This window comes from Mauremys mutica, chromosome 5 (assembly GCF_020497125.1).
Source record: "Mauremys mutica isolate MM-2020 ecotype Southern chromosome 5, ASM2049712v1, whole genome shotgun sequence".
NCBI classification, from domain to species: domain Eukaryota; kingdom Metazoa; phylum Chordata; order Testudines; family Geoemydidae; genus Mauremys; species Mauremys mutica.
The window spans coordinates 133,361,468-133,383,416 of record NC_059076.1 but is presented as its reverse complement, the minus strand read 5'-3'; the positions used below and the strand labels follow the sequence as shown (position 1 = coordinate 133,383,416).

The 21,949-nt window shown below is 39.2% G+C and overlaps 2 protein-coding genes across 4 annotated transcripts in view; one reads left to right on the top strand and one right to left on the bottom strand.

The window, feature by feature from the left end:
* The window catches only part of CTNNA2 (catenin alpha 2), a 765,838-nt gene that overhangs the window by 546,668 nt on the left and 197,221 nt on the right, over positions 1-21,949 (top strand). The gene's annotated exons all lie outside the window — the stretch shown is intronic.
* Positions 6,577-8,507, bottom strand: LRRTM1 (leucine rich repeat transmembrane neuronal 1). Its single transcript, XM_045017828.1, has one exon. It carries the CDS (start codon positions 8,505-8,507, stop codon positions 6,942-6,944), a length of 1,566 nt encoding a protein of 521 aa, XP_044873763.1. The 3' UTR covers positions 6,577-6,941.

Genomic DNA, 21,949 nt, shown 5'->3' with positions numbered 1-21,949 from the left:
CTCAGATTTGATTTGATTTTTCTCTTGATACAGAGTCTTTTTCAGCTGATGTACAAATTCTGGGAGTGGAAAGACGGGGGTGAGGGGGGACTGAAAAAGGAGAATAAAAATGGAGCAAACTTAATACAAACAGGAAATAAAATCTGTGTTTAAAGGATCTTCATACAACAGTTTCCAGTTTCAGTCCCACATCTATTAGGAAGCTGTTTTCCTGCACCTTTTACTACCCATTAGAACACAGAGGTGTCCTATTCCGTTGAGTCTTGTTATAGGCTGCAGTGAATACCTTAATTGGATAACCCCCTTTTCTATCAGTTAAATACACACGTGCATATTTCTTATTGCGGATTTTATTGAAAAAACAATTTGAAGTCTTCTTTCATTAAACTCTGCTGCTACAGCTCGCTGTTAGTAGGAAAGGGAACAGCATGTCTTCAGAGGAACACAGAGGAAAGTCTGCTGAGGCCGTGTACTTAGTCACTAATTGTATAAGCCAATCATAATTTAAAATCATCTGCATTAAGCATGAGGACTAGCTGATACAGTGGATTTGATACAAACCTGTCACATTTGGAGTCTTGTAGTCAGCTCTTGATAATGTCACAAATGGAAATGAATTGGTCATAATCCCATACTGCCCACAGTAACGAACACCTAGCTAGGCATTACTAGCTGTGCCTGCTGTGGACTTGAACAGTGCAGGAGAGTTGGTGTGGATCAGAATTGAGGTTTATTAGTAGAGCTGTGTGTGATGTTTGCCTAGCACCTGCTCACTCTATTTATATGTGGCCACTGCGAATAGTTCTTCACTCCCAGGAGCACTGAGTTTTACACATTGCTTTTGTAAAATACATTATTTACTTCATGCGAATAGTTGGTACATTTCTGAACTCAGAGTCCATTTCATTTTGGTCAGCTACATTTAATTATTTCCTCCCTTTTCCTGGCCTTGAAAGTCGAGTGTTAGGGATGACTGATACTAGAGAACAAGAAGAACAATTGGTCTAAATCCTAAATAATTGTGTCTGAGTACCAGCAAGTGACATCTTATTAATAATAATAATTAATTAATAATCATGTATCATAATAATCATGATACAATGTCTGTCTTGAAGAGAAATACAGATTTCACTGCAAATATGGTCACTATAAACCCGACATATTTCAATAAAATTAAAGTGCTCCTCAGCATTCAGCTGGGTTCTTCATAGTCACCCACCCAATTACAAATGTCTGTCTTGTTGCTTTGTTTCATTAATTTGGTGTAGTCAGGCCTTTTTTTTTTTTAAGACAACTTCAGAGGCAGACTGCATTCAACCCTGTTCTTTCAGCAAGTTTCTCTGCTCTAACCAAGGATGTGGGGAATTCTTTCCATGGTTTTGATTGTTTGATGTTTACGTAATAAATACTCTGAATGGTTGTTTCCAATAACTGAATGGGTTTGGTGTGTGTCAGTATTCCTCTGAAATGTTAACCTTAGGTCTCTGGCATTTTTCCAGACCACCAGACAAATTCAGGCTTTGAGGATAAGTATATGTGTCCTCAAGTAACCGGACATTCAACTTGTTAACACTGCACTGGTCCTAAAGAGCAATCTTGTGGCATACTGATAAATTGTGCATGGGAAAAATGCCTGCTATTTGTTTGTTGTAATATCTGTGACCACAAAAGCTGAGTGTGAGAGAGATTAAGTCAGGATATGGTTAATAAGAGAATCAATTGAGCTCAGGCTCAGCTCTGAAAATGGGCACTTTTTGTTAGGAAAGCAAACTGCTTTTGGTATAAATATCTAGTTATCTAGAAAGTCTATAGTGAGTTGCTAACTAATACAGCCAGGAAATGCTACTGATAAAACTGAAAGAGGTACATGATGTTGGAATTCAGCTACCAGAATTGTGGAGAGGGAGGAGTGCACTGTTGTTTAGATTCACCTCCCAATGAAAGTGTGTGTGTGTGTGTGTGTGTGTGTGTGTGAGAGAGAGAGAGAAAGAGAGAGAGAGAGAGAGAAAGTATCCTTCTGACATGTCTTTGGATGGCCCTCCCACAACTACAACGTGGGAGGTAACACATAGAAAAAGCTAACTTGTCTGCCTTTTCACCTATCCTCCTCTCTCCCTTCTTCATGTTCCTCCATCCTTCCTTTTTGTCTTTCTTATGCAGCAAACCTATATTTTATTGTACTCTCCTTTCCACAAGCCCTTCCATCTTTGCTTGCTCATTCTGCAGAGCTATATGTTTCTATACCCACCTCAGTCTTAGACTTTTTTTCTTTATCTTTGCCATTCCTTTTAGTTTGTCTTTTTTTTAAACCTGGTTTAGTCCTCTTCACTTAAGTCTTTCCCCCTTGTCTTTTGTCTCCTTGTCCTCATTTCCTTCCTCTTTTCTTTAATTTGAATACATTTTAGCAGTAGTAATAAGCTTGCTAATTAAATGCTGCTTCCCATTTGCCTTTCTGAAAGCTGTCTGATGTAACTGGGCTTTTTTTTAATTCAGAATGTTCTTTTGCTACCACAGTAGAACAAAACACAAAAGGAAACAAATTTAGTATATCTGAAAAAAGCAACTGCTGGGCTTTTTGTCAGAGCAGAAGAAAATGATTAAATATAGGCATTTAAAGAGCTGCTCAGTACCCTGCCCATAAAAACATACCATGTATGTTAAACTATACAAAATACGTTCAGGTATGTGATCTTTCGTTGATATACACAAGCAAGGAGATTAAGAGCTTCATCTAAGGTTTCATCCTTAGCCCACTATAGAATACATAGATATCGCTGTGCATATGGCATGTAAGATCATCCACTGGTATACTTAAGCACTGACACTACTTAAGCACAATGAGGAGTCTAAAGGATGGAGTTTATAGCTTTAACTTAGAATTTCTTTGTGTTTATATATTCAGGCCAGATACAGAATATGATATATTAGCATTGATTTTGTGATTTCATGTCATTTTTCTCTGTAGTTCAGAAAGTAAAAGAAAAAGCCGGGAAGGGACATAAATCATCCCTCATATGTATTCAGAGCATACACACTAACATTTCCTTCAGAACCGTCATTGGGTACACTGTGACTGTGTATTGATGTTCGTAGCAAAAGATTGTCTATTATGGATCCATAACACGGACTGAGTATTAACAATCCTCATGAAAGATAGTTTCCTTCCCTTGTCTTGTGTGTGAAAATACTGAAAGGAACAGCTTGAGCTAATTGTCTAGTTAAAAAGGGAAATTTTCTTTCTAGTGGAACATAAGGGGATTTATTTAAAATAGTTTTACCCTCTGACCTTCCCCTATAACCTCTTGGGCGAGACACTGTGTCACATTTCACCCAGAAGCATATTTTTGTAGCCATGCTATAAATCTCTGATAAGGGGATCAAAACAGAAACACTGACATTTCTGTGGATCGTTAGTTGAATATCAAATCTGAAAGGAATAATCAGCAAGAGCTTTCTCCTATTGCTCCATGTACACTACAAAGGTAGTGATGTTCAAATATACCCCTGCAAGCTGCCTGAAAGTGGAATGGATATAACTACATTTTGATTAGTTGGATTGTAACACAATAAATGCTTCCCCTTTGCATTTGGAATATTCACTTATTTCTCACATTAACTTTCAGAACAGATTTGGGCAGCCTTTAGATTATCCTTGTGGTTTATAGCCGTATAGCTTAACTTAAATGACAAGGGGCCACCGTGACTGCTCAGGACCTCCAGGAGATATGTACAGGTGTCCTTTGGAGACCTGAAGAAGCAGAAGTTTGTCTTGTGATGTTGTGGCTGTCACTTGTCTGTTTAGAAAAAAGATTGTTTGTGATTATTTGAAAAATATCATCTCCGAAGTTGAATATCTGTTATCCTATGTGTGGAGGGTTCATCTATCATTCTGCAATGGGAAGCAAGTCATTGGTGGTAACTACTCTCCTTTTAGAGAAATGGTAAGAGGAAGTAATGAGATTAGTCCTCATTGTGAAAAGTACTGCACTTTTAAAAATCAGATTATCTCCTTTAGTTTGCTTAAGGTGCCAATGTAAGATGCATGAAGCACAGAGGTGAATAAATCACCAAGGTTGAATTGTTCAAGTCTCACGAAACCTCGTTTGAAATCGCTAACACTGATAAACAGAATGAATAATCTGTAGATGTTTGCAGTGACTTGCGTGTATGTTTGCACCAGTCTTGCAGCAGATTTACATGCACCAAGACATCTTATATGTATATGAACTCTGAGGAAAAATGAATACACCGGCACTGTTTCTTATAGCAACAGGAGCTACTGAAGAAATAAATGCAGTTCAATATTTTTTTCACATATGTAGAACTTTAACTGTCTTGGGGTGCTCTTGGAAGCTTTCTGTCAAACCAGTTTAAGCCAAGCAGTTTGCAAGATGACATTAATGTTACATTTTGATTTGAGGGGCATATCATAGTGCTTGTAATTAAAGTTAGAGAGCCAAATTCTGCAGACCTGCCTCAGGCAAAACCCCCATTTGCACTCAGTGGAGATTGTCATCAGCAAAGACTGGAAAATATGGCCCTAAATTAGCATTGTGTAAGATATTTTGTCTTAAAAAACTCAGCAGACTCTGAAACAAACAAGAAGCTGTCTTGCTGTAGGTTCCATCACTGCCCATCACTGCTCATTTAGGGCGTTATCTTCTTCCAGCAGCAAAGAATCCTGTGGCACCTTATAGACTAACAGACGTTTTGCAGCATGAGCTTTCGTGGGTGAATACCCACTTCTTCAGATGCAAGTGGGTATTCACCCACGAAAGCTCATGCTGCAAAACGTCTGTTAGTCTATAAGGTGCCACAGGATTCTTTGCTGCTTTTACAGAACCAGACTAACACGGCTACCCCTCTGATATCTTCTTCCAGTGAAGTCAATGGAAGTTTTGCTATTGACTTCAGTGGCTGAAGGATTAAACCCTTGCAGATTTGAAGTGGAACAGAAAGAGAAATGCACTATTGCTTAAATGGTTAAATACCATCCTAGCTATAATAGTCTGAGCAAATTTCAAGACAGCAGGGAAATTGTAAGTGGCTTAAAAACAAAATCATTAATTTTTTAGTTTAAAATTTGCAATAATGAAAATAAAAAGATCCTCTACCGATGTAGATCATTTATGATATTGTAGTTTTACTATATAACATAATCTGATTACAGTGCAGGAATACTTCATATTTAATGAATATAAATCAGGGTGAAAGTTGCTAAGCAAATGAAGAATAAGCTTTGGCTCTTCAAAGGATGTGCTCATTTGACATTTAGAAATAATTTATAAAATATTCCTTTTTATATAATTAAACATTATTGACTACTAAGGATCTATGCAGGAAAAAAAAACTTGGTTTGATCCTTTCATGATCTGTATTTTATAAACCTGTCTTAGCGTCATAGGCATTTAAAAAAAATTACATCTAAGTTAACATTAAAAATGTCAATTTTGGGGCACTTTCTTCCATTGATGCTAGCCCTAGCATGAAGAAATAAGTACAAAGTGTATACATTTTACAAAATCCTTTATCTGTCACATTTTATTAGAATGGTATGCTGTATGAAGAAGGTTTCAAAGATGCATTGCCTGCTGATATAAAAATGCAACACCCTCGTTTTCATTGACATGTGTGGAGTGGTTCAGAAGAGCAATCAGTAGGTTGGTCACATATTGGAGAGAGAAAATCCAAAATACAGGAAAAGCAAGCATTTAAAGAAGGGCAATAAAATGAAACAGCTGCATGGCTCTGTATTAAGAAAGCACTGTTGATATAATCACCAATCCGTGTGTCAATACTTAGTAAGGTAGGATCATATACTTTCTGCCTCTGCAGATATTTTTAGAAGGGTGGGCTATTAAGGATGTCTTGTGACTAAAGTGACTGGCAAGCCAGGCATTCCCAAGACAGGATTTTATAGTAGTTAACTATAGTAACCATAAGTATGCTCCAATCACCCTATGCCTAATGGGCCTGCAGTGTTACACCCAAGGTTCTACTTTTGAAACACACAGATCTTTCACTACTGAAAATTGGATTGCTGCCTCCTTAGTCCTTTCATCATTACTCTACACTGCACAGAGCAATGGTTTCTCTGCTTTTAGCATACGGCAGAAGAGCATGAAAGGGGGAAATGCTAGTAGATTTTAAATAAGCCCTTTAAAATAAGGTGTTCGTTTTTTAATCAGACTTTGCTATGTGATTAATTCAGATACAGAATGTACTGATGGGATATGCTGCATCTTTGTGGCTCTTAGTACAACTTAGAATTCAGCTATCTTGAAAAATCTTCAGAAATATTTCCTAGGGGCAGGTTAGAACTTTAGCCTTTCCAAGATGACTCAGCTCCTTCTTTTAGTGATATACTATTACAGGTAGCACATTAACAAAAATATATTTGTTATGCCATGCTTTTTTTTTATTTTCAATAACATGGTGTATGTGGATGTGTAATAATTACACTGTGAAGCAATCTGCTAAATTTCAATCTTTCAATTTTATGTGGCTTCCTTGCTGCTAGATTTTAATTTCAACACTTGTACGTGAAGAGAAAAGAGGTTAAACTGTTGTATTTTGCATACAGGTAACAATTCACGTAGTATACACCAGTCTGCAAAAACTGTAAATGCTATTTTTTTTATTTTAAACATTTTTGTAGTTTACAAAAAAAAAATCAGTCAATAATTGGTACCTTTTTACACTCTCAGATTCCTGAATATTGTCAGATCTTCAAAGGGAATATTATCATATGAAATGTTAGGACTGACTGTCCTGAAGATTTTAAGACACAATAAAGCTAACATATCAAGTCTTTTAGACAGATCCTCTTACAATTTCAGCAAAGAAGTGCATCAGAAATCATCAGAAAAGCACAATAAACCCCCATCCAACTGTCTGCCCATTGTTATTTGGTTGCACACTGTTTAAATTCCCACAGAAAATCACACCTCACATTCCCTTGCTGGCTGCTGGTGACAGGAACAAGATCCATATTCATTAATGATCACCAGGGCTCCTTCAATGTGGTTGGGTTTGTAATCAACGTAATACTCCTGGGCTGACATGGCAGCCATTTGATGCATGGTTTGTTTCTGCTTCTGCTTTCTGCGCTGTGTCACAAAGCACTGTCTGAGTTGCCTTAGGCTGGCTGGAAAACACTTCCAGGAGACATACAACACTAAAACCACTATGAGGAAAGAGAAAATCAGTGCCATGGTCCCTGTCACCACCTTGTGAATCTGAACAGCATTCTCAGTGTTTTCATTGGGGATAGTTACGGTTATGGCATTTGTTGTTCTTTCTCCTTCAGTATCCTGCACATCATATATTATTGTGGCAGGGCTATAAGTGAACATTTGGTCGCTGTTGTTTGTTACTGCTGATAGCATGTTAACACTTGTTGGGTCTTCTGCATCTTCGCATAAGTGAAAAGCATACACTGCATCTAAAACATCCTCCCCCTGTGCATATTCAGGGGTGGCACAGAGCAGATTGCTGTCATAGCGACCCTTAAAGTTACTTAGCCAGGAGGCCAAGGCGCAAACATTACGGCTGCAATCCCAGATGTTTGCAGAAAGGCTGATGCTAGTGAGTGATTTCCAGGAGTTGAGGATTCTTGGATCAATGTAGGTTAGCTGGTTGGAATCCAGCTGCAGTGATTGGAGGTGAGGTACACTTTCGAAAACATGAGGTTCAATGTATTCAATCTCGTTGCCAGAGAGATCCATTTTTTCCAATTTCCATATCCAGTCCAAGGAATTGACTACAATAGTGACTTTATTCCTTCGTAGGCAGAGAGAATGCAGTGAAATGAGCCTTGGAAAATGAGCTAAATTCACCTTCACCAAATCATTGTGCTCGAGGTGTAGTTCAGTGAGTTTAAACAAGCCTGCAAAAGAGTTTCGAGCCAGGCTTTTCAACTGATTGTATCCTATGTCTAGAAACTTCAGGCTGCGACAGTCCTGAAAAATTCTCACTGGCACAAACTTGATGGCGTTTGACCGCATGTGCAAAGTTGTTAGTTTTCTCAGCCCATGAAACAGATCTGGTTCCAAAGACTGCAGGTTATTGTATGATAAATCCACACTACGCAAGTTTGGCATAGGTCGGAAAGTAGTATTGGGCAGTTGAGTGATTTTGTTGGAACTCAGAGTGAGTTCTTTAACTCTCCGCAATTTTTGAAAGGCATTCCCCTCCACTGAGCAAATGTGATTGTGATCCAGATAGAGCCACGTGAGCTGCATTAACCCTGTGAACTGTCCATCATGCAGCTCTGAAAGGCTGTTGTACCGCAGAGACAAGCCCATCATGCCCGACAGGTTGCGAGGCATCTCTGTAAGATTCAATGACTCACAGTACAAAAGCCTGCCCTCACACCGACATAGCTGTGGACACCCACTATTCACGGCTGGAAGCATTTTTAAAAAGACACCCAGTGTACACAATATCAACCCTGGGGGCTTCCACAGCAACCAGTTTAAACAGAGACCAATAAGAAGGAAATCCATTAGCAAGAATATTTCCAAATATGCTTGAGAATGTCCATTGAAATCTTTTCAAATTCTACATCATATTTTATTTCAGGGCAAAAAAAAAAAAAAAAAAAGACAGGCAAATATTTCACTTTACAGCATGCAGGAGCTGTGCAGCATTAAAGTTCACAGACATTCACAGGTAAAAGGATGTTGATTTTGTTCATGTTAGATGCTGCAGCAAAGAAAAAAAAATCTTTCTTCATGAAAGAATTTAATTAAAAAGTGTCTTACCCACCCTTTTCCAGAGAGTGACAACCTCCATTCAGTTGCTTCCTTTGTGTTTGGACTAATTATATGCAGAACTAAAAAAGACCCCTCTGTGCTACAAATTCAGTCCCTTTCAATTTTGTGCAAAGCTGGCAGGCTCACAATGTCTTATTTTGCTTCTGCTCAAAGAGCTAAAGGGATGTCCAGCTAGCTTTTTAGCTGACTTCTAGGACCTGCAAGTTTCAGAACTATCTGCATGAGCTTGATCTTCTCTTTCTCTCTCTCTCTGTCCTTTTCTCTGCAGTTAATACTGTGACGTTGTGAAAAAAACTCCAAACTCTTTACTAACGACTCCACAGGATTTGACAATCTCTTTAATGTCCATCATTTGAAACGACCATTGACCGACACAACCTTTACTCCACAGAGACAGATTACAATTCACTCACTGACCGGCTAAGGATAGCTTTATTTCCCATTCTTTGTTCGCTTTGCTTGTTAGGTGATGCTTAGAGCAGAGAGAGAGACAGCAAGAATCCCTTCCCTTCAGCTGAGCAGTATGTTGCTAAAGCATGCAGAGGCACCTAGTGCTCACTGAGTGTCGTAAGCTGCTCATGATAGTACGCCTGCACTGTGCATCTCAGACATGGGCAGATTGAAAAGGGGTGGGCATAAAACCAACATTTTAGTGAGCCAGGAAAGTAATATATGTTCTTTGATGAAATGGAAAATACTTTAAGCCTATCTCTCCATTTCTCAAACACACACACACAAAAATCATCAGCAGGAGCCCGGCATTTCTAAGTAGGAAGCTATAGAATTAGATTTTTTTTCTTTCTCCCCCCCCCTTTTGTTTAAACTCGCCTGAATTCATAAGGCACATAGGGATTAGATGGGGGGGTGTTTGTTTCTTGTTTTGAGGAGGAGTATATAAAAACTGATTTTTGGATTTTTTTTTCTTTCTTTTCTTTTTTTTTTTTTCAAGACAAACGTTTGAATTTTATAGTCATTTGTTGGGAATATGTTTTTATTCTGATACCCTCTCACCAGGGCATGTTTGGGAATTCTGCGTGATCTTTCTCACAGAAAGGCACTAAGGGCTCTGCAAATTCTAATGTCTGGACTCATACGTTTTAATTACATTTGGTCTTTTACCATCCTGCATATTTTTAATGTGGTCAGCACATGGTTTTCCTAATGGCGCTTTTTTTTTTTTTGCAGTGTATGCTACGGCACACAGAACTATTATTCATGCAGTATAAAGAATGCTGTGCTTTCTGAATGAGATCAACATGCAGGTTGTCCCTTTAGTTTGTTTGTGGTGGGGAGAGAGGGGATTTGGAACCCGATTAGATTAGGTTTTCCCAATTGTGCTGCTCTTTGTTCCATGGGCTAACAAATCATGGCATACTAATTTTCATTCATCATTATGTATAGAAAAGACTGCTGTTGATAAGCTATCTCTGTAATCTTTAGACCGAGAAATATGCAATACTATTGTCAGGGAGATATTGGCCATCCTTTTCCATTATGAAATACCATCAGAAATGAATCTGCTGACAAATGCTATTGGAACTGACAACTCGGGGTTCAGTGTTTCCCTTTGAGGAAGTTTGACATGAAAACACATTTCATGCAAAAGAAAGTGCTGTTCTCTTATTTAAGTCACCGTTGATTATTAGGTGGGTGTGTAAAGTTAGATTAGCTTTGAGTTTGGCTACAATATTGACCAAAACAGTTTTTCAGGTTTTTGATAAATCAATACAAGATCCTGGTTCTACTAAATGTATTTGATCATGATTGGCTGCTTTGAGCATGTGCTGGTACAGCTCAAGGAACACAGTAATTTGATACAGCAGAAATTCTCTTCCAAGGAAAGTCACAGAAAACTTAATGCCAAAAATATTTTCAGGAATTCAAACATGAATATGTGAGAGAATCATTTCAAACACATTTGTTCAAAACATCCTTCAAAAACAGGTGAAAGTTCTTTGATTGCAGTCTCAGAACTGGGAATCAAGAATTCTTTATCCTCCTAATTCAATGTATTTATGCCCTTCTACTGTATATATCCATTATTTTCCAAAAAGGGTGGTTGGGCACATACCAAAATCTGAAACTTTTGTAGTATTTAGACTTCTCACATGGATGGAAAATTGACCGTGTTCCTCCTCCCACTCGTGTTCCTTATTCACAGCTCAGGAAGTCCTGCAGTGGCAACTACAGCCTGTTCCTGTCCAGTAGTAGCAATGCATATCGGCTTCTCTTTCCCAGTACACAAAAACATTGGGGAAAGAGAAGAAAGAACATGGGGAGAGACGAAGGGAAGCAGACAAGGAAAGGGAGGTTGTAAATTCATCTCCAGGCCAGGGCATAGTCAGGATTCCAGTTCTGAGTATTTGATGAAGTCAGTAGCAGAGGCTGAAGCATTGGGCCTGTATGGAGATTGCACAAAACCCGCCCACGTTTTAGGACTGGAATCCCAGGAGGAGCTTAACACTCTCTGCCCCTGAACAGGTCAGGGGCAACTCTGCAACGGGAACTTCCCTTATCCCTTCAAGAGAGGTTGGCAGGCCCTATATTTCTAATGATGATACCAACCACTTAAATGGCATAAAGGAGCCATAGGCAGCTGGAAATCATCAGAAAAGAATTCTTCTGGCATTGGTGAACACTCTACTGGGCATTACATTTCTAAATCTGGCCCCTTCTCCACTGGTGTAGGAGGAAGAGAGATTTGGGTGAAGGCGCTGCCCTGCTCCAATCCACCCATCTTGCATGGGCATAGGATCTATTAAGGATCCCATGCCAGTGGCATAAATTAGATCTTACTGCCACTGATGGAAGTAGTGTCAAAGTGAAGGCTGGCTCTCAGAATTAGGGGGCCAGAAATCAGCTCTGGTGCACTGAGCAAAGCTCTGTTGCAGGAGAGAATGTGCCCCTATCTCTAAAAGGCCTTTGTGCAAGGAAACCAGGTCATTCTAAGAATGGCAGAACTCAATATGCCTAGCTACAGCCATTGAAGCAATGGGTTGACTAAATCCAAGAAGTATGGAATATGGGTTCGAACAAAAATAAAATTGGGTGAATGTGTCTTGGTTCTACAGTGTCTTTGGTAAGCTTGTCAATCATAGAGTGGCTAAACGTTTTAAAATGTACCTTTGCAATAAAAACAGAAATCTGCTTTCAACCTAATTGTTCTTCAAATGACTTAATTTCCTCTGTCAAAGCTGTTATCACTGCCAACTTGTTAAGTTTACACATTTTCTACAGTTTAAAACCCTATGGCAAATTTGTATAAATTAAAAGACTTAAATTAGTTGTATAAAATGCAGCTATTATAAGTTGTTTTCAGAAGTGTAAATTAAGTATATATGTATTTAAAGGAGACTGATTAAATCAATGTAGGTTACAGAAGATAAATATGCAGCTTTAGAAAAAGTTTAGCTGATAAAATATATTGAAATCATCACACAAATGAAATTTGCTGGTATTCCAGTGCAATGATTTGCAAAATTGTTCACGATGTCAAAGTAAGTGGTAAAGTCATCTGTCTTTAATTTGTTTAGTCTACTTCCATTTGATATTCTCTTCATATTCATGTTATTTGTACATTTAACAAATTAACACATTAACTAGTTCCAATTGTACTTCATATTTATTAATTTCTGGTATGGTACGCTGTAATTGTTATTTATGCCCAAACATTTATTAGGTCCAAATCTGTGCTTCACTATACTGATTTATACTGAGTTATACAGGAAATCAGACTAGATGATCACAGTGGTCCCTTCTAGACTTGAAAAATATGAATCTATGACTTCAGTAGAGTTCCACTGGTGTAAATAAATGCAGAATTTGGCTCATAATCTCTAAGTGTATGTATACTCTTTATTTTATTAACAATCAAATGTGTAAACTCAAAAATGTGCAAGATCCCACTAAGCAGAGTGTAAAATAATCTTGTTTATGCCATGCACCAAGAATACCAAAAATGTACTTCTTGCTTTTGGTATTTTCTAAGTTATTTCTATCAGTGTAATAAGGAATGGGAATTTGATTGGTGATTTTAATTTCCCTTTGTGGCTAGGAATGGACAAACTCAAACCTTGATCTTTACACTGTAGTCTTTAATTTTCAAGTGCAGTGAACCGTGGCATTTTTATAAAGGAAACATTTAAAGAAAGAAAAGGAAAGGAAAGGAAAAGACGTGACTTCAAGGGTAGCAAATTAAATCTGTTATTGCTCTGATATTTACATCTTGGATACTCCTGGCATTTGGCTCACGGTCCTTCCCAAATAGGATTTAGAATATCAGTTGATAAGGAGTGGATGAGCTATGTAAAATGGTATTTTTAGTGGGCACACAAACATTGCAGTATACAAGTTTTTTGAATCAAAATGACTCTGGCCATTCAAGGTGTTGAAGTAATAAGTAAAAGATAGCTATCTCTCCTGCCTTACTGTCAGTACAGAATAGACACCTCGGGTGTGTTACGATCGTTAAGAAATAGATATTATTATGTAAATCAGCCTATTGATTTTCAGAATGTGATAAATACACTTGGTTGCCATCATCAGCCATAACAGTTACCCATGTGAACCTCTGTAAAGTCAGTCATGGAGTCAATCTACAAAATTGTCAGTATATCTTTTAAAGAAAATATATCAATAGTGAGACAATGTCTCTCGTGTCCACTTATTATTAGTGTAAAATTCCCATAAGCTAAAGAGTTACTGACTCTCTCCCTGAGTATCTGTGAAATTGCAGCATGGCTATCTGGCTGCACAATGGAAATATGTTGGTTGTGAATGTCCTGAAGTCAACTTTTGTCTACACTGAGAAAAATGAGTTGTGTTAACTAACAAGTTTTAATGAATACGCACATTGTTAAAGACCACATAGCACATAGTTAGGCACAGATAGTTGTGCTACAAACTATTAAGCTGGTTGTAAACAACTCCTAGTTCATGTACGTCTAGACTAGAATTTTGGTCTTGTTGTAACTTGAGTTAACTGCATTTCAGTTAAATCTAGTTAACTAACACCTTCAGAAATGCTAATCTAGACACACCACAAACATTTATTCCAAGACCTTCCAAAGCATTTCTGGAGGTGTTACTCAACTAGAGTTAATTGATTTTCAGTTAATTAGTGTTAAATGGGACCACACACCAGCCTAAACATACCCCAGGGTCACCGTTTCCACTTAAGGTTAGTCATGACTAGGTAACACATTTCAAAATATAACTGTTTTGTCAATACTACATACTAAATGGTCTTTAAAACATATTCATTGAAGTGTGTTAATTGATACATCTTGTAATGCAACTCATTTTCCCGGCATAGAGAAAACCTAAGGTTCTTTCATTGGAAAGAGACACAATTCTACATTGAGATAGCTAATTTGAGATAGTGATTGCAATGTAAAATCCTACTTGAGACAAGGCACAGGTAATTTTTACCTTGAAGTAGCAAGTCAAAATCAACCCTTTACCCTCCCACCAGGGGTTTAAATTTGACTAGCTAGCTTAAAGGAAAAAATACCTGTGCCTTGTCTCAACTAGGTTTTTACATTGAGATAGCTGTTTTGATGTCAAAAACTCACCTTTTTTGCAGTGAAGACAAAGCCTCTCTGCCAAAAAACACTACTCAGACCAGTAAGGTGCAGGAATTCATAGAAAAAAAGTTCTTAAATAAGTTTTCAGAAGCTTGGGTGAACAAATTAAAAGCTGTTCCTGGCAGCCTTACCGAGGAGTCATTTTACAAATGGATAGACTGTTCTTGGAAAATCTTCACAGTGCATTAGGCACAAATCTGTTCTCCATAGTATTAGGAAAACAGTCCTTCTCAAGTCACTTCTTTTGCTCCTTTCCAAATATATTTGTCATGAGCAATCAGAAAATCAAAACAACAACAACAACAAAAATCCCACCCAGAGTCGATATTTGTTTTCTCATAACCTTCTTGCAGGAATATAGTTTAGTTCCCACTATACGATTGCTATGGAGTATGCACTGCCCCCGTTAGTTAAGGAGTTTGAGACGAAATTAATTTCAAGGCATCCAATGTTTTGGCACTGAGAATATTAGCACAAATAGGCTAGGTTGGTGCAAGTTTTTTCTACCTGAGCCAATGAACAAACCAGTTCTTGGAATAAAGTCTCTAGTTGTGCTTTCTTCAGTCAGAACAGGTATTATTGCAAGTGAGTGAGTAAGGCATTACAGTTAAGGAATATGTTTCCAGATAATTTTATTGGAATGTTTTATAGTCTGAAATGTTCTCTGAACTCCTAGAAATCCTACAGTCTCTAAACAATACAGACTGGCCTAGATAGCCATGGGGATAGAAGATCATCAATATCTCACAACCCCTATAGAAAACATACAAACTGATCTTTGGCAGACTAAATCATGCCCAGATATCTATGCCTTTTTGCATATTTTGGCTGTTTAGAAGGGCAATATTTTTATGCTACCCTCCTTCTGCTCTGACAATATACAGAGGCTGAAAGGAGAAAATTTACAAAATTACCATTATCAGAATATAGACCTCCTTTTGAAATCATTTTTTTCATGTAATCCATTTCACTGGAAGATTATAGGAAGTTTACATCTTATCATATATAGTAGAAAAATATAAAATACAAAAATATAAATACTGACGATCATATCCAATAGGATTAATTCTGATAATGGTGGTAAACCTAGAGAAACTGAAGTATTGCTATAATTTATATTGCTATAATGTCTAGAAATACCAGTCATGGACCAAGATCCTATGGTGTTGGGCACTGTAAAAACACATAACACAAAGATGGTCCCTGGCCTAACAAGTATACAATCTGACCTTTCTTTAAATTATTGCCAATAATTAATAGACATTACTGAGCAATTTAGTGTGTGTGTGTGTGTGTGTGTAGAGATATTTGTTTTGTTTTTTTGTGTTTTAAAGAAAGCTATCTTTGTTCTTTAACAGACTAATTTAAAGTCAATTGAAGTCAATGAGAAGCTTTGGATCATGCCTCTAAAAATCTTTTTACGTTTTCACATTCCTGTGCTAAGGGCCTTACAAAACTGAGAGCAAAAAAAGACATGATAGAATCAACGTTTTTTACTGATCACTTATTGTCTTAAAGCAAATGATTTGAAACTTATAGTGAATTCTATAAACGGATTCAAAGTCACTTGAGAAGTTGACCTTGGGCTCAGGGGCATCTAATATACTTAGCGGTCCTAACTAGTGAGTGTTTCTATTCACTGATGCAATTCTGAGTCTTTAATTTTGGTAATCTCTGTTATAGGATGAATATCATAGAGTTTATTAGGACCCATTCCATATTTTGTGCAAAATTAGTGCAAGGCTTCATAGTAAAACTGCATTGTCCTCTCTAAAGGAAAGTGACACAAGGGAAAACCTGTTTTTTCAGGTTTTTGTGTCTGTTAAGAATTCTAAAGAACTATTTTTAAAGAACACTTGGCTCACTTTGTACTCTTTTTGTAGTGCCAATACTTATAATCTGGCAAGAGAGTGCTCAATTTCTTTCTCAGATTTGGTATGGAGCCAAGCTTGTATTAGTTAGAGCTTCTGAATCAAAATCAGTGGTCAGTATCTGTGAAATGCCCAATAGCTCAAAATTTATTGTAAATCTTTTAACATAATTTAGCGTTTTTTGTCTATGAAGAGTGTCTTTATGTGTATAAATGCATTCTGCATGTTATATATGAGTGTGACTACAGACTGTGGAAAAATAATAATCATTTTCATGATTATGTCAGTGAAGTTCCAAATAATGTGATCCTATGACAATGGTAAATCCTAGGTATGTGGGAAATAATTGGTGTGAAAATACAAACACTTCATATGTGCCCCGTTTTGATTTTGCAGTGAATCTCTGCCACTCCAGACCCAGTGACCGGGGATCCATCTCCCACTGTACATTGCCCCAAGCAGCTCCTCTTCTCCTAGCCATGTGGGCTCAGGACAGTGGCAACAGAGAAACAACTCCCAGGAGTTTCCTAGCCTGATACTTCAGCAGCTCGCATCATAGTCTATGGTGCTTAATTGCCAGTTCATGAGAGATTCTTCAGATTGGCTAAAAACCCCACCCTCTTTCCAAGGCCCTAAATTTGGGATGGGATCCACTTGGGGAGTAGGAAGATAAGGGATAAAAAGTGATTAAGGAAACCAATTTGCCATTGGAAATATGGCATCTGAGGACAGAAGAGTAGCTAGAATGGCAGATGGGCGTAGTTTTTATACTTATATGTAATAACTAAAAATGGCTTAGTGAAGGAGCATTTGAGGATAGTTTTAAAAAAATTATAAAAGTAATCATGCATGCCCCATCATCATCCTGCTCATTCTTTGTGTATGTTGTGTGCCTGTCCTCCCCCTCTTCATATGTCTTGTCTTTTTTTAGATTGTAGTCTCTTCAGAACATGTACTGTTTCCTTTGTTTCTGTTTTGATACAATGACTAGCATAATTGGGCCCCAATTCTTACTGAGGCCTTTGTGCTGTGGTTCAAGACAAATAATAATAATACACAAAACTGGGATGCTTCATGCAAATATTTTTGGGGCCAGCCCATGAAATTTGTTTCATGCCGTATGGAAAGATTTGTCACATGGTATTTCTTCAGATTGTTATATTAGCTGAGCCTAGCCTGTGAGCTGAGGGAGATCAGCTGAAGCCATGTTCACTGGTTCTCACAGGCTTATTGAGCATTGGAGGAGATATGCTCCCAAAACATGTTAAAGATGTCATCTTTCGAAAATACCAGAGAGAGTTAGAAGGTCATTTCTGCCCCCAAGAAAATAACTCCAGGAAAGGTCATTAGGGTTTATCAAATGGAAGATCTGTAACAGGGTTGGTTGCATAGGGATGGTGGTCCATGGGTTGTGGTGAAGACCCCTGCAGGATTCGATGAGCAGGCAGACTTTTGGATATGTAACTGAAAGAAGCTCAGTTCTCAACATTTGGAGTTTTCTTTTGCCATTTTTTTGGGGGGGGTATGGTTTTATAATATTAAGGCTGGTTTACAATATAATTTTATATGTAGCTCTGGGTGTTATTACTGGGAATTACATTTTTTGTTTGTTGTTGTTATTACCCTTGTAACCTTGAAGAAGGACAATCATTATTTGAAGGGGAAAGGACAACACTGTGTCAGTATGGCAGTCATAGTCCAGCAGGGGAAACTTAGAAGGTGTGCAGTTTCCATATTCTTGTTGGTTTGAGCAGGGCCGGTGCAAGGATATTTTGTGCCCTAGGCAAAACTTCCACCTTGCAGCCCCACCCCCACGTCTCCCCCCTGAGCATCGCTTATTATAAACTTTCAAAAACGAATACTGCTTAATGTGGCATTGTTCATTAGAATTAATACACATTGGCTTGAAAATGTATTAATTTCATTATTTAGTCTTCATATTTAATGAAAATAAATGAATAACCTGACAGGGTGTGGGGCTGGCTGGCTTTGGGCATGGGGGTGCGGCAGGGGTTGGATGGAGACAGGGGAATGAAGGGCTGGCTGGCTTTGGGCATGGGGGTGCGGCAGGGGTTGGATGGAGACAGGGGGTGTGGGGCTGGCTGCGGGCAGGACAGGGAGTGTGGGGCTAGCTGGGGGCAGCAGGTGTGGGGTTGTCTGCGGGCAGGGCAGCGGGTGTGGGGCTGGCTGGGGGAAGGGCAGGGGTTGGTGGTGCCCCAGGCCTCTGGCAGGGGGCAGAAGAGGGGAGGGCAGGCTTCCGTGTGGGGGGTGGGGCTTTGAGGGCAGGGGGGAACCACCCCCCAGCACTTCCCGGTGGCGCGGCTTGGGCCGGATCTCTGCACTTCCCCCCACCAGTGAGCGCAGCCCCACCCTGCTGCAGAGCTCAGGGGAGTGGGGCGGAGCGGGGCTGAGCAGGGTGGGGACCTGGGGCAGAGCCAGAGCAGTAGGGAGCAGCGCAGCACCCCCGGCAGCCAGAGGAGGAATGACATTGCTTCCCGGCTGACTGGGGCTGATCGAAGCTGCAGTGCCCCCTCGCACAGTGGCAGGAAGAGGGTTACATGTTTAGCCGGTGCTGGGTGAACATCCCAGACATTTTGGGCACCGCTTTTTGGCGCCCACAAATCTTGGCACCCTAGGCAGCCGCCTAGTTTGTCTAGTGGTTACACCAGCCCTGGGTTTGAGTCCAAATCCAAACCATCTCAACTTGCCCTATGTCTAGCTTTTAGGTAGCTGAGGAAGAATTGGAATTAGTGTGCACATTTTTTATTCTGGGTTCTCATTACTTTTATTTGAGGTATTAATTGTCTGGTCTGTTGCTGATATTTGCTTTTGCTTCTGAAGTATCTGCGAAAGTACCTCATTTTGGAGGTGGCCAATTTATATTATGCCGTTCCTGTATAATCATATTTTATTGCATGTTCATCTGCTACGAGTGAATCCTGCGATTGTCAGTGTGCAGGTCACAGCCCGCTGAGGTCAGATCCTTTGAGTACAAATTAAAAATGAGGACAGAGAATGCTAGTTAGGTACCGGGATGGGATTCTATCTAATTCAGCTCTGCCACTATTGCTTCTCAAGTGCAGCCTCTGAACTGGTGACCTCCTCTCTTGTTGGAACATGAGAATGGGCTGCTGGGCCGATTTCAGACGTTTTGGGTATTCATACTTCTTTGGTTTCTATGCGCAAGACCAGACTGATGAACAAGTAGCCTTTCCACTATTTGTGCATTTAGCATAACATCACAAATCCTGATCCATATTCAAAGTGGGGTATCTGAAAACCTTGGACAATCTCTTCCTCCTATATTCTCCCATCAGTTACATCTACAACCTCTTCCCCTCCTCCATCACAAAAATAAAGGCTGATTGCAGGATACTGTTATCCTGATTAAGAAATATTGCAGAGGTAAAAGGAAATGTTCTGTCACAATTTAAATCTTCCCTCAAGGTCCGTATCCAGAAGGTAGTGATGGGCACCTAATCCTGTGCCATCTGAGAGTACTTGTGAAGTAACACAAGGGTCAATCATGTCTCCTAGCCTTTTCCCTATCTTCATGCAGCCACTGGAAGAATTTCTGAGACTCCATGGATTCAAATGCCAGGAGTATCTAGTATGCAACTTTATTTATCCTTCACATCATACTTTAACAGAAGTCCCATTGGCCAATACCTGCAAATAGATGAGGAGCTGGCTGAAGATGAACCCAAGCAGACAGAAGTCAGGATAGAAGGCAACAGTAATCACTTCGAAGAACTTGCTGCCAGTATGTTATCGCCTCCAATGAAAGACATTTGTCCCAAAATCACCAGGGAAGTTGCAGTCTAGGTGTCCTTCCAGATGCCTTCCTGACACTGGTTTCTCACATAACACCAGCCACAAAAAGCATGTTCCACAAACTGCAGTTATCAAGGAGACTCTGCCTATTGCTTTCCAGTGGTGACCTGGCATTGGCATTTTCAAATGTCTTTTGGAAAATTACAATGGAATATACCTCATCTAGACAACGTCAGCCTGGTGAAAGCTGAAACTGATGTAAAAAGCATCAGGTCACCTCCTCAGCAACATGGGGACAAAAACCCCATTACCCTTTACGTTGCTTGCTACACTAACTCCTTATTGAACATCAGGTCAAGTTTCAGGTTTCACAGTAAAATTTCCAAAAGTGTCTTAGGCTCCTAAATAATTTTTTTGAAATGTTTTAGGCTTCTGAAGTGCTTAAATCCAATTGACTTTCAATAGGGCTCAGACACCTTAGTTACTTTGGAAAATGTTACCTTTTGTCCTCATTTTAAAAGACCTCTTCAGTGTTTTTTTTTAAACTTTTGCGTGATTCAATGAAAAATAATAAATTGTTCTTAAATTTCACCAAAAATGAATTTTTGTAAGGACATAACCACTTGGATTAGAATGGAGAAATTTTTCACACAAAAATAAAAATCACACTTTATTCCCAGATTGCTCTAATAAATAGGCATATTCTGGCAAAATTTGCCACTCGCAGATTGACTAGGTCTTCACTCATCTAGTCAAAACGTGTTAGGACAATTATTAAATTTCTCTGTCTCCACATATCCCAGATTTCTGTTTTTACAGAAATAGTGTGTACATCCAGAAGAGTAAAAAAAAGTTATTAGATTTATAAAATCCCAAAAGCCAAATCATACCATCTTTTACTCAGTCCTTATTCTGACACAACTGCCAGTGATGTCAATTGTCAGATTGGTTCCAAACTTTGTGGATGAAAGAAATTGACAGTATCCCTTTAAAAAAACCCTGTTCTTTATTGATCAGCTTTTGCCATTTTGCCTACAAACTGGGGTAAAAAATAAATTGGTTACTTTTAGGCTGGGCAGGCCCTAGGCACCAGCAAAACAAGCAGGTACTTGGGGCGACACATTTCCGGGGGGCCTCATTTCGGCCATCCTTTTCTTTTTTTTTTTTAAACTCACTTCCTCCCCTCTCACAACACTGCAGAAGTGGAACCACGGAGCAGCTGGTGATCCAGCATGGGAGCTGAGAACCCACGGGACCCTGGGAGCTGTAATTTATTTATTTAGTTCCTTGCCTAGCTCCCTGCCGATAGAACCAGCCCTGGAGCAGAGAAAGAACTACATTTCCCAGCAATCCCTTGGCAGCTATCAACAGGAAAGGGAGGGGTAGGGAGTGAGGTAGCTGAGCCATGCTGCAAGTCGAAAGGGGTGGCATTGTGAATGGGGAACAAGTATGCTCAAGGAGTAGGAGGCTTTGCCCCAGATGTCCCCATCAGAAGACTTCTCCAGACTGCATTAGAGATACTGGTGTGACCTCACCTTGCAGCCCACAAAGAAGGAATTGGGTGGACTAAATGGACAGTGCACCTCTCTATCTGAAGCCTAGCAAGGGAGGTACATGGATCCCACTAGAATTTAAAATGAAAAGTAAGGGAGGGCAGGCTCTGCTATGGGGACTCTGGCAGCTTTAGATATAGTACCAGGCACATAGGAGGATTTCCACTTCCGAGCCATAGAAGCAGAAATTGACTTTTCCTTTCCAGAATTAGCCAATATTCAGAAAGGGAATCTAGCACCTGTCTTCCAGATTTGAACACCATCAAAATTCAGGAGTACTTGAGTTCAATTTGGGCAGCTGTTACTTCATTTTTCCCAAAGCAAATATTCTGATCCACTGTAACTTGCTGTAGAAAAAGTAGGATAGGAAATGAAGAAGCAAGAAATGC

What these genes read in the sequence shown, in the direction of transcription:
- LRRTM1 (XM_045017828.1), bottom strand. Translation starts at nt 8,507, where the DNA reads ATGGATTTCCTTCTTATTGGTCTCTGTTTAAACTGGTTGCTGTGGAAG.